The sequence below is a fragment of the Lipotes vexillifer genome, unplaced genomic scaffold (assembly GCF_000442215.2).
Source record: "Lipotes vexillifer unplaced genomic scaffold, Lipotes_vexillifer_v1.1 scaffold584, whole genome shotgun sequence".
In the NCBI taxonomy this organism is placed as follows: Eukaryota; Metazoa; Chordata; class Mammalia; order Artiodactyla; family Lipotidae; genus Lipotes; species Lipotes vexillifer.
In genome coordinates this window covers 854,086-866,362 of record NW_006783036.1, presented here as the reverse complement: position 1 = coordinate 866,362, position 12,277 = coordinate 854,086, and the positions used below count along the sequence as shown (strand labels likewise).

General features: G+C 66.3%; 1 protein-coding gene across 1 annotated transcript in view; it reads left to right on the top strand.

Moving 5' to 3' along the window:
• The window catches only part of ASPG (asparaginase), a 26,351-nt gene extending 14,281 nt beyond the window's left edge, over positions 1-12,070 (top strand). The window contains exons 8-19 of the mRNA XM_007455655.1: positions 1,370-1,552; positions 1,649-1,762; positions 2,272-2,388; positions 3,727-3,822; positions 4,065-4,228; positions 6,972-7,058; positions 8,992-9,091; positions 9,425-9,487; positions 10,634-10,743; positions 10,827-10,912; positions 11,711-11,929; positions 12,048-12,070. Of these exons, the coding sequence (XP_007455717.1) occupies positions 1,370-1,552; positions 1,649-1,762; positions 2,272-2,388; positions 3,727-3,822; positions 4,065-4,228; positions 6,972-7,058; positions 8,992-9,091; positions 9,425-9,487; positions 10,634-10,743; positions 10,827-10,912; positions 11,711-11,929; positions 12,048-12,070 (1,362 nt within the window). The remainder of the gene's footprint in view (positions 1-1,369; positions 1,553-1,648; positions 1,763-2,271; positions 2,389-3,726; positions 3,823-4,064; positions 4,229-6,971; positions 7,059-8,991; positions 9,092-9,424; positions 9,488-10,633; positions 10,744-10,826; positions 10,913-11,710; positions 11,930-12,047) is intronic.
• Positions 12,071-12,277: the final 207 nt, after the last annotated feature.

The following is a 12,277-nucleotide window of genomic DNA, read 5'->3' as shown; positions in this document are numbered from 1 at the left end:
GTAGTAGCCAGAGGTCACTGCACGATGCTGCCATCTTAAGTGGGGCTTAGCTGCACAGGCTCCTTCTGGGAAAACATGCTGGCCTGTGAAGTCTTTCTAGATCGTGCTGTAGCTGGGGGAGTGCGGAGCCATAAGCTGCGCCTATAGCTCAGGCAGGGGGATGGGACCCCGAGGGCTTCGCTCGACGGGGACTTCTGGGCCATCGGGGCAGGGCCTGCTGGTGGTAACCTAGTCTCCAGTCTCCCTGTTCCTGGGTATCTGCCAGCAATAAGTCTGCTTTCACCTTTGGCCTCTACCTGGAGAAGCAGAGGGAGCTGATGGCAGTTCTGAAAGGCTCTGATGGGGGCACAGCCAGAGGGCTGGACGCCTGCTGCACAGGCCAGCAGCTTGGCCTCTGGGCTCCCCCTGTGTAGCAGGTTCAGGGACAGACAATGCTCAGCCCTGGGGCCTCTGTGCTGACACAGGGCATGGCTGAGCTGGGCAACAGGTGTCCCCGCAGGGTGGCCTCTGAGGGGACCATCCTTGTTCGAGGTAAACCCCAGGCCCTGTCCTCTTCTTTTTTTAAAAAAAAAATTAATTAATTTATTTTTGCCTGTGTTGGGTCTTCGTTGCTGCACGTGGGCACTCTCTAGTTGCGGCGAGCAGGGGCTGCTCTTCGTTGCGGTGTGCGGGCTTCTCATTGCGGTGGCTTCTCTTGTTGCAGAGCATGGGTTCTAGGAGCGCGGGCTTCAGTAGTTGTGGCACCGCGGGCTCAGTAGTTGTGGCGTGCGGGTTCTAGAGTGCAGGCTCAGTAGTTGTGGCTCACGGGCTTAGTTGCTCCACAGCATGTTGGATCTTCCTGGACCGGGGCTCGAACCTGTGTTCCCTGCACTGGCAGGTGAACTCTTAACCACTGCGCCACAGGGAAGCCCCCATCCTCTGTCTTCTGAGTGGAGCCTTGCAGCCTTGTGGGATGTGCGGACAGCACCCTGGCTTAAGCAGAAACCTGCATGTGTGCTTAGCTGCAGGGCCCTTTCCCCACACACTGGCTTGCTGAGAGCATCACCTGTTGTGTGTCAGTCGGGGCAGAGCTTTGGACCGGATGGAGGGGCCAGGGGCCGGGAGGGGCGGTGTGGTGGCCCAGCTGGGATGGGGGGCCCTTCACTCCGTGAGACCTCTGATGGCCCTTTCTCATCTCCAGCTGGCTCCTTGTGACCTCTGACCCATTTCCACGGTGTTTGTGGCCTTAACACTTAGAAGGGGACAAGGTTCCCTTTGGGGGGATGTGTTGGGGAGCATGGCGGGCACTGAGGGTGCAGGGCCCGCCTGTTGGTCCCCATTGCTGGAGCAGGAAGCCAGGCCCCTCACCCTCGCCTCCCGGCCCCCGCAGGTCCGGGTCTTCCTGCAGCCCCCCCTAAAGGGCGTGGTTATGGAAACCTTCGGATCGGGAAACGGGCCCACCAAGCCTGACCTGCTTCAGGAGCTGCGGGTGGCAGCTGAGCGAGGCCTAGTCATTGTCAACTGCACCCACTGCCTTCAAGGCGCCGTCACCTCGGACTATGGCGCTGGCACGGTGGGGCAGGGACACCGAGGCCTTGGGAGGGAGGGCAGGGGCAAGTCTGGCTGTGACCCCGTGCCCCATCGTCCGCCGGTGCCTCCTTTCCTGCAGGCCCTGGCGGGAGCCGGCACCATCTCAGGCTCCGACATGACATCAGAGGCGGCCCTGGCCAAGCTGTCGTATGTGCTTGGCCTGCCGGGGCTGAGCCTGGATGGCAGGAAGGAGGTGCGTGCCCCTCCGGCTGGGGACCCGGGCCCGCACTGGTGGGCGGTAGGGCCCAGTCCGGGGGATGTGTGCCTGGGTTTGGAAGGGGGTGTGGACGGGGGGGCTCCCCCGATCGGTTGCCAACCCCAAGCCCGGGCACTGCCTGTCCTCACCTCGAGGAGCCCCAGGTCTGGCTTGCGCTGAGGATCCCCAAACTGCTCCCAGGGTATCCCCTCTCTCTTGCTTTTCAGGCTGGCCTCAGACATGGCTGTCCCCGGGCCCTGGGACTGGGCAGAAGCCACAGGGGCCCGGGGAGACCCTGAGCTGGAGGGCTGGAGGGTGGGGCTGGCCTGGTGTGGGGATCTGGCTGGGGTTAGGCTCCGGCCTCAGGCATGGAGCCCAAGGGAGGAGTTTCAGGCCCTGGGCAGCCCTCTCCTGGGGCCTGGGGTGCCTGGCCTGCGAGGCTGGTCTGGGCTGCTGGGTCCGGGCCCTGATGGAGCTGGCCCGGCTCTCCGTGTGCCCCCCGGCAGCTGCTGGCCAGGGACCTGCGCGGGGAGATGACGCCGCCTGCCGCGGACAAGCTCTGGCCCTCTCTGCGGGGCAGCACGCCGGGCCGCGGGGTGGCCCAGCTCCTTAGTCTGAGCCAGGTACTGTCCAGCGTGGGCGAGGGCGTCTGGGCGGTGGGTCCCTGAGGGATGGGCTCCCGCCCCCTGGCATTTTGGTGCCAGGAGCAGAAAACCACCAGGCACGAACTGGTTCTGGGCTCGGGGCCACAGCGGGGAGGGTTTGCAGGGACTCGTGGGCCAGTGTGTGGGAAGGGGCCAGGCACTGGAGAGGGGCCCTTGCAGCGTGCACACGGTGCTCAGAACGTGGCCGCTCACCCGGGGGGCAGCCGAGCCGGGCCTGCTGGCCCTGGTGCAGGGCTGCCTCGTGAGGGGGGCGCTCTCAGGCAGCATGGGCGCTCTGTCCATCCTGCTGCTGGCGGGAGAAAGGTGTCTGCTCTGGGGTCTCCCCGGGAAGAGGGGCCAGGCTTGGAGTTCCTTCCCCTTCTCAGCCAGGGTGCCCAGGCCCGGGAGGGGACCGAGGACTTGCTTTAGGGCCTGGGATCTGAGATTTAAGCTGGGCCAGGCTCATGGGGGTGACTGGGGCCTCCTGGTGCCCCACCTTACCACCGCCCCCGGCACCGGCTTCTGGAAGAAGTGTCCAGACCTGGTGCGCCTGGCAGGAGAGGGGCACTGTGCCCCATTGCTGACCCGGGTCACACCACGTGCCTCAGTTTCCCCTCTGCAGAGTGAGGGTGGGAGAGTGGAGAGTGGCAGGAACTTAACCTGCTTGCCAGGGATGGGCAGCAGCCAGACGCGTGCAGTCTGTCATCACAGTGGATGCCTCGGGCCTTAATGACTCCAGATCTCAGGCCCCGCCATGGTGCCTGGCGCGGGGATGCCTACGGGGGCCTCTGATGGGACCCCCAGCCTTCTGGCGCCTTGGGGAGCTGTTAGGCGACCCATGGAATTCCCAGCACCGGGACCAGACGGCCCTTCCTGCTGGGGAGGGCCAGGCACCCCTTCCCACCCTCCCCCAGGCAGGTGCCCTATGAGTTACCCCTGCCTCCTGGCCCGCAGGGGAGGCAGGCGAGGACGTGGGTCTCAGCAGGCTGGTGGCAGGCCCCGATCACACAGCTGATGGGACAGAGCCAGGTGGTGGCCTGTGTCCTCCCTGGACTTTGCTCCCAGGGCTGGGGGTCCCAAGTAGGCCTCGGATGTGGTGCCTAGCCCCTTTTACCATGTTGAGACTTGAGGGGGCGCTGGACCCCATCCTGGGACTCACTGCCGGCACGGTATGTGGGCCAGCAGGGTTCCCACAGGCCCTGCGCCCCACCTCTGCCCACCTGTTCCCCTGCTCCTGGCCCTGCCCACTCCTGGGGGTGGTGAGGACCCCAGGAAGCGGCAGGGGTCCCAAGGTGCTGCGGCGCCCCCTCACCCTAGGAGGCTGAGGACGTGCGAGATGCCCTGGCACCCAGTCTGGCCTGTGCCGCGGCCCACGCCGGTGATCTGGAGGCCCTACAGGCGCTTGCAGAGCTGGTGAGACCCCTGCCCGCACTCGGGGACCAGCTCCAGCTGCACCAGGCTCCGGGGGGTGGGGCGCTGCCCAGATGTGGGCAGGACTGCCTGTCCTGGGGCTTGCTCACCTCCCTGCAGCCGAGGGGGGCACGTGGCTGTGTCAGGCCCCCCTTGGGTGTACCCCGACCTTGTCCCTTCCCTGTGGCCTACCTGGCCCTGTCCGGCCTCCCCTCAGTGGGTGGCGATCCCTTGCACTGCCCCAGGGCAGTGACCTGAGCCTGGAGGACTTTGGTGGTCAAACTCCGCTGCACTCGGCCGCCCGAGGGGGCCAGGCTGGGGTGGTCACCATGCTGCTGCAGAGAGGGCTGGACGTGAACGCACGGGACAAGGATGGCCTCAGCCCGCTGCTGCTGGCCGTGAGGGGCAGGTACTGGGCTTGGGGGGAGCGGGCACTGTGGCGGATGTGCGGGCCGGGGTGCCGTGTGGGGCAGGGCCTGGACAGGGATGCCTCAGAGGGGGCCTTCTGTGTGCCTGTGGTCACACAGCATCCCCAGGCAAAGCCATGTGGGACCAAGGACGCCTGCTTCCTGGAGCCTCGCACACCTCCAGCTGGGCCCTAGGCACTAGCAGTGACCTTGCCAGGTGTGAACAGGGCCCAGACTGGGAGGACTGACTCTGGGCAGGGTGGTCAGGGAGGGCTTCCTGGAGGTGACCACCAAGCTGAGCCAGGCAGGCCCGGCAAGACCCTGGCACGGAATTTCTAGAAAAGAAAAACGCTTACAGAGCACAAGGGGTCTCATGTGTGTTCCTACCGTCCTCCACCTGAAGGGCTGGGGGTGGGGCAAGGAGAGAAACCCCCAACCCAGCACTGGGATGGAGCAGGTACAGAGCAGGTGACATAGTGCCAGACGTTGGGCTGGGTGAGCACAGGTCCCCAGCGGGGCAGGCTCAGCATGCATGCTAGTGGGGGGGGGGGTCCCCCAAGCTGGGCCCATCCAACAAACCCTGGCTTTTTAAGGCAGGGCCCCAGCCTGGGTTTTTTGGGGGGGGGCCCCGCCCAAGTGGAGACTTGGAGAGCTGAGCTCTTGCTGAGGCCCGAAGGCTCTGGGCAGTCATTGTGGGCACCTGACGTCTGGTTCCTTCTAAGGAGAAGCAGAGGCCCCCTGACCTGCAGCCAAGGCCAGAGGCTGGGGCCCCCTGGAGGGGCCACCCTGTGTGCTCACCTGTGACGTGCACTGCAGGCTGGGGCGGCAGCACCTTGCAGGGCGGGTTGTGTGAGGATCGATGTGAAGGAAAACGCACGAGCTGGTGGTCACTACCCGGGAGCCGGGGTCACAGGCTCTGACCCCTTCCCTTGGGGTTGGGCCTGGCAGGCGGGCAGCCAGCCAGCCGAGGCCAGAGGAGCAGGCATCGGGGCTGGTGAACACCTGTACCCGTGTCCTCTGCTGGGGCAGCCGTCTCCTTGTCCTCCCAGGCCCGCCTGGCATCTCTCCGAGGGGCAGGCCTCTCCTGCTCTGACAGACAGTTGGAACTCACGGCGGATGGGCACAGGTGGGGCCTGGTAGCCACTTGGCCCTGCATTCTAGGGGCTTACATTGCTCCGAGGCCTGGAACTTTCTGGGAAGACCTAGGGGCAGGGGCGGGACCACGCTCCCACCTGTTTCCCCGTCCCCTGCCTGGCAGCGGGGAGGGGCATCGCATACATGTGTGTGTGTGTGAGCGTGTGTGTGTGAGCGCACTTGTTAGCGTGGCTGTGAGCGCGGCTGTGAGCGTGTGTGTGTGAGCGCACTGGTGAGCGCAGCTGTGAGCGTGTGTGTGAGTGCACTGGTGAGTGCGGCTGTGAGCGTGTGTGTGTGAGTGCACTGGTGAGTGCGGCTGTGAGCGTGTGTGAGTGCAGCTGTGAGCGCGGCTGTGAGCGCGGGTGTGTGAGCGCACTGGTGAACGCGGTTGTGAGCGTGTGTGTGAGTGCCCTGGTGAGCGCGGCTGTGAGCGTGTGTGTGAGTGCACTGGTGAGTGCGGCTGCGAGCGTGTGTGAGTGCAGCTGTGAGTGCGGCTGCGAGCGTGTGTCTGGGACGCGGGGATCACAGGCCTTGCTTTCCATCTCTTGTAGTCTTGCTGTTTGAACGCAGAGCTGGTCTCGGTTTAGCGGCTGCCACAGGCCCCGGGCCCTCCCCAGGGGCTCTCGGCCTGCAGGACCCTGGGTTATTTCTGGGGGGTCTCCTGAGTCTTATGGAGAGCCCAGGCCACCAGACTGCTCGGCTCAGTCCTGGGCCAGGGTGCCTCACCCTTGGGGCAGTGGGCAGTGGGGTAGCCCCACCCTCCCAGCCTCCTGGGAGCATCAAAGGGTTCTCAGAACAGGCGGGGGACCGAGGGGGAGGGCTGCACGTGGGGTGTGCCCGTGGCGCCCAGGCCCGGTGATCTGGCTGGAGACTCTGCAGCTCACACTTGGGTGTGTGTGGGTGGCAGCATGGTGAGCTCACCCTGTCCTGGTCCCACCCGCTCGTCCCCAGCTGGCTGTCACGGCAGCTCCCTCGCCTCCCGAACCGGTCTGCCGGCTCACCCCGCAGCAGGCCCTGCTGTGCCCTGGAGGGGCTCGCCTCACCCTGGAGGGCTCCGGGGGGGTGGGGGGACCCCACTCTCCTACCCAGCTCCCTAAAAGTGGGGTGACCATGCAGTTGACGGTACACCGCCAAACTGGGGAAGGGGGCAGCCTTGGGGCTCTGTGCTCTCTGTTCCCTGGGCTCGGAGCAGGTGCCTCGACACCCACAGGCCTCTGGGCCCTGCTCCAGGCCAGCCTGACGCCCACGTTCTTCCGTCAGTGTCTCATGCCCACCCTATCCCCAAGGGCAGACTACCGGCCCAAGGGATTCCGTTTTCCCAGACTCGGCCCTGGCGGGTGTGAGCTCGGCAGGGAGGCTCCTCCAGGGTGGGCCGTCCAAAGGTGCCCAGAGCGGGGCCTCGGGGTGGGGGGCGGTGCTGCGGACGGAGGTGCTGCACAGCCAGGGCTGACTGACTGCCCCCCCGGCGTGGGTCTGGGTGCTGGGGACCGAGGTGGGGTGGCCCTAGTCTGGGCAGGGTGGGTTCCTGGTCTTGGGCACAGGACAAGGCCCTGCTGGCGTCTCGCGGAGGCTGCGGCGGGCAGGCGGTCACCACGCTGTTTCTCACGGCAGGCATCAGGGTGTCATTGGGCTGCTGCGGGCGGCTGGGGCCTGCCTGTCCCCCGAGGAACTGGAGGACTCGGGGACAGAGCTCTGCAGGTGAGGGTCGCAGGCGTACCTGTGCTTCTGGGACGCGGGCTTCAGAGCGGGGAGAGCCCATCGTGCACCAGCTGGGCCCTTGGAGCACTTGAGGGTGGGGTTTGTTCCTAGAAGAGGGAGCAGTCCAGCAAGGGGGTGCGTTTGAGTGTGTGCGTGCGTGTGTGTGGGTAGAGAAGGGCCGTGGAGGGGTCGGCTGGGAGGGTGCCTGGGTGTGGGCTCCGGGGAGCCTGGGCTGTGTTTGGGGAGGTTGGGGGCACGGGGTGGGGGCAGGGCAGTCGGCAGCTCTCACGCGTGGCTGTGCTCCCCCGTGGGGAGGACACCAAGGCCCAGCAGCTGCCCTGCCCTGGTCGGCGTTCGGCTGCCAGCTGCCAGCAGGACTCTGACCTCAGCCGCTCTGAGTGACCACCAGGCAGACCTGGGGAGGCTGAGGCCTGGGAGGGGTGGTGGTGGGCTGGGCAGGGGGCAGGCCCAGGGCTGCCGGCCTCCTTTCCTTCAGCCGTCCCCTGGGCCACTCCCCGTGGCGCTGCAGATGTTCTGTCGCTGGCTCCCCCCCACCCTGCCCTGCCCACCAGCCCCTCCTGTGTCCAGCCCGGGCTGCCCTGGGCAGGTCTGAGGCCTCGAGGAGGGGAGGGGCCGAGGGGGGGGCAGGCTGGGGGCCGGAAGCGCCTTGGAAGTCAGAGCCCCCAGGCATGGGCTGGGTGACAAGGGCGGTGTCTTAGACCCTGGCTGCTGTGGTGTGAGGAGGGGTGGCTGCCTGCTCTCCAGGAAGAGGACCTGAAGCTCTGGCTCCCTCGTCCCCACCGGCCAGCATCCCCCCACCCCCGAGCCTTGGAGGCCCCCGTCCTAGACACAGTGGGGTGGAGAGCCCACTGGCCCCACTGGCCCCAGCCTCAGCCCCTCCCTCCCTGGAGTGCAGCGTCCCTGGGGGGACGAATCCTGCTGGCTGACCTGCCTCTTCTCAGCACCGACAGTGCTAAGGCGGGCGGGGCGGGGGGGTCTCAGATGTGCGGGCTGGTGGCAGGGCCCAGGCGGGGAGGGTCTTGGCTTTGAAGGGACTTCTGGGGTGACTTGGTTCAGAGCTGCACCCCAGGTGAGCCTCGATGGCTCCGTAGACAGATGGGGAAACAGGCAGAGGGGGGAAGTGACAGCCAGCTCCCACGGGAGTGGGTCATCCGACCTGAGCTGCTTGGCTGGATTTGTGGGGGGCCCTTGGACAGCTCTTCCAGGAGGTGAGTGTGTGTGGGAACCAGCGTGAGAGGCCTGCAGGCAGATCTGGGGGCGGGGCGGGTGGTGGCGCCATCAGCGTGATTCACCTCAGGAATGACCCAGCGCCACTTGGGGGCTGCTGCTGCCGTTTCCTGACCCAGAGGGAGTCCCTAGGGTCCCCTTGGGGGACGGCCCTTCCTGCCCGGCAGTCCTGGCCAGCACACCTGGTTTGGACCCCTTCCCTGCCTGGTCCCAGGGTGAGAGCAAAGGGAGGATGCAGACGACCCCATGAGGGCCCGGGAGGTGCTCTGTGAGTCCCCCACCACCTCCCTAGGGCAGGCAGGCCCAGGCCCCCTCCTAGCCAGGACCCCCCCCATGCGGCCTGCCTCTGTGGGCCCCGCCAAGGAGAGCTGTGTTGTGAAATATGAAACTGGCGGGCGGCACTCAGCCGGTGGGGTGTGTGTGGTGTGCACGTGCACGCGTGTGCGTGCATCCTCACGCGTGTTCCTTCGTGTGTGCACCCTTGACCTGAGTCCCAGTCACCCCTGCTGGGTGAAACCAGACTCCAGGCCGTCAGCTGGCCCGCAACGACTCTTGCACTCCTGCCGCAGGGCTTGGGCACTGCTGGGTCAGCTGTTTGGGGCTGGCTTTGCAAAAGTGCCGGTGGGCAGATGGACAGGTGCCCGGTGGTCTCTGACGGCTCCCCCTCCTCCACTCCCCCTCCCAGGCTGGCATCCAGGGCAGACTGTGAAGGCCTGCGGGCATGGTGGCAGGCAGGGGCCGACCTGAGGCAGCCGGGCTATGATGGGCGCAGCGCCCTGCATGTCGTGAGTGCCACCAGTGCCCTCTGAGGCCACCTCATCCAGGAAGGCCTCCCTGACAGCTCCATTGGTTCCCGCTTCCCAAATGCTCAACTCCTGCTCTCCGGGTGGATGCACTTCATATGCGGGAACCACAGGGGTGGGAGGGCTGTCCCTTTTCCTGTCCCAGGTTCCCTCCCAGGGCCGAGACCTGTGGGGACAAGGGCAACGGAGGAGTCATGGGGTCCTTGGTGCATGGGTGGGTGGGCCGCTGGGGGTGGGAGGCGGCGTTCAGGGCCAGGTTGCTGGTCCGAGTCCCTGAGGCAGCCCCTCCCGCGTTCCCCCTCACCCACCCTGCAGGCAGAGGGAGCTGGGAACCTGGAAGCGGCGGCCCTGCTTCAGAGCCTTCAGGCCCTGGGCCCAGTAAGTCCCCCACCCTGCTGTGGGGTTGGACCTGGTGGGGACTGTGTCCTGGGGACAGAGCTGGTCTAAGTCAGTGGAGCCTGCAGAGCCCCTCCTGTGGGTGGGGCGTACCCTCTGTGGGAAGCTGCAAACTGCCTGGAGGGAGGGCCAACCCCAGACCCCCTGCTTCCGTCCTGTCCTGTCAGGCCGCCCCATAGTGCACCCTGCCCCATGGCGCACCCTGCCGCGGCACTGGAGGCCCCAGCCGTGGTCAAGAAGCTCCCCGAGCCTGGAGGGGGCCTGCCTGCCCTGCCCCGCCCCACCAGGACCAGCACCCACTGGGCTGGGTGGGCCAGGTTCCAGCTGACTCCCCACCCCCACCCCATCAGCTGGCCTTCCGGAAGACTCTCCAGGCTGGTTGGGTTTGCTCAGGTCCTTGGGTCCCTCCCCTGTGAAAGGCTGCTTCCCACTGACAGGTGCCCGGGCTTGTCTGTCTGCTCTGCCTCCATACAGTACCTGGGCCTCCGCTCCTCTAGAGACCTCCCGTTGTCAGGAAGTGCTGCCCGGTATCTAACCTGAAGGCGTCCTGCTGCAGCGTGAGCCATTCCTTCCTGTGAGACCTGCTGGAAGGACGACAGCAGGCCCACCCCTGCGGCTCTGACTGTGCTGTGCGCCCCCTTCCCCGGCCCCCCTCCTCGCTGCTGGAGCTGTTTCCCATTCTGTTTCCAGAACACAGCCTAAAGGTCTTTGTTGGGTAGAGTGGCAATAAAATCTCTCTGAGGGCCATTCCCTCCCTAGATCCCCAAAGCCCGGCTCCAGTGGGTCTGTCTGGGTCCCAGGACTGTGGGTGTGTGTGGGGGGGTGTCAGGCCCAGGCTCTGGGTCAAAGGGCGGTGTCTTCAGCACCCTGGGGGTGAGGGACGCTCCACCAATCCTTCCCAAGGCACCAGGAGTGAGTGTGAGTGTGGGTCCCAGGGCGGGGTGGGCAGGCTGTTCCCTCCCCAGACAACCTCTGCCCCATCTCCTCTCTTCCCAGACCTCCTCTTGAAGCTTGGGGTCACCTCCTCCAGGCAGCCCCCACCCACATCTGCTTCTGCTGAACTCTTCTCGTGGAGACCATCTCTCTATCTCTCTATCTCTCCCGGTGCCCCTCGTCCATTCTTCACAGGGGCCTCTGCGGTGTGCCGGCCCCTTGGCCCCGTTCATTGCAGCCCCTGATCTGCTGGTAGCGCGGGACCTGCTGCCTCTTATGAGCCAGGCCCATCCTGGGGAGCCTGGGTGGGTGGGAGCGCCCTGCTGTGCGCAGGTGTGGGATGGGCAGGGCAGGCCCGGGCCTGGTGGGTGTGGCTCTCTGAGGCCAGTGTCAGTGCCTTACCAGAGGCCCCGCTGGGGCTGAAGTCAGGTGTTTGGACCCACGGCCTGAACCGGAAGCACCGGAAGCAGTCCGGTGGGGCGACAAGGGCATGACCTTGGGCCTGGGCTGGCCTGAGGCCTCCCGCCCCCCGCCCTGCTGGGCGTGAGGAGCCTCCCCGCTCCAGGTCCCCCACCACCTTGGCCCCTCTCTAACTGCCCCCATAAGGACTGCCTTCAATCTGTCCATCTGGCCCCTGAGCTGGGGGCTCAGGAAGCCGCTGGGCCCAGGCTGAGGGCAAGGGTGACCCTAAAGAGCTCTCCCTTGCACCCACCATGCAGCTTCTCCCAGAGGCGCTGGGCCGGGGGCGGCTCCGCCCGCACCCCCAGGCTTCTCAGCCCGGTTCCCAGGCCCGGGCTGGCAGCCTGCCAGATCTTGCCCAGACACGGGTGTGCCTGGGCCTTGCACAAACAGGTGACACCACACGAGCGTGGTGGGGCCCCATACCCTGACGACAGCCCAGTGAGCTGGGGCCTGGGGGAAAGAGGGGCCCTGGGGCTCCAGAGCCAGGAGCCCCTGCAGTTGCCGGTGGGCTGGGACCCTCAGGAGGCCAGAGGGCGGCAGGACCATTGGACAAATACCTGGACAATTGGAGAGCACCTTCCGCATCCCACGGCCAGTACCCATCCCCACGTCCTCCGTGGCGCCCGGCACACAGCAGCTCACCAGACACAGCCACCCCCTTTGGCTCTGCTGCCGAGGGACGGGGAACCGGATGGGGCAGAGCCTGTGCTCATGGCCACGCCACACTCAGCGCGTCTCCCAGGCCCCGCGGAGCCCAGATCGTGAGAGCTGCGGTGCCTCAAGTTACCCCACATGGGCCCTCCCTCCCAGAAAGCCGGCCAGTGGAGGAGTGCCCACTGGAACCCGGTGTCCCCGGGCGAGAGCACTCGCTGCACTGGCTTTTCCCCAAGTGGGTCATCGAGGGCAGGGGAGAGGCTTCTGCCAGCGGGGCAGATGCGGGGAGCTCCCCTCCAGGCCCCCAGTTCTCAGGCCCCTCCACACGTTTGGGGGATGCAGAGCCCTACAATGAGCGGCTCCTGGACTGGGCAGGTGTCCCAGAAAGCTCTGGAAAGTCTCAGACATCTGTCTGGAAAGTTCCCCAGGGCCATTCCTCAGAGAATGGCCAAGTCGCAGCAGGGGAGTAAAGGGCCGCCCTCCTCGCCCCCAGTGCCGCGCAAGGTGGGGGGGTAGCCCTGTGAATAACAAAGTTGAAGGGTCACCTGCCGGGCGCCAGCTTCCATCCTGCGACGCCCCCGAATGGGCGCCAGCCCATCTTCCTTCCCACTTTACAGCTGAAGAAACGAAGGCCCAGGCCTGTGCTCAGGGTCCCAGGCGGGCACGTGGCAGAGCTGGGCTACCAGCCCGCCTGGCACTGCACTGGCCCCCTCACCTCTTGAA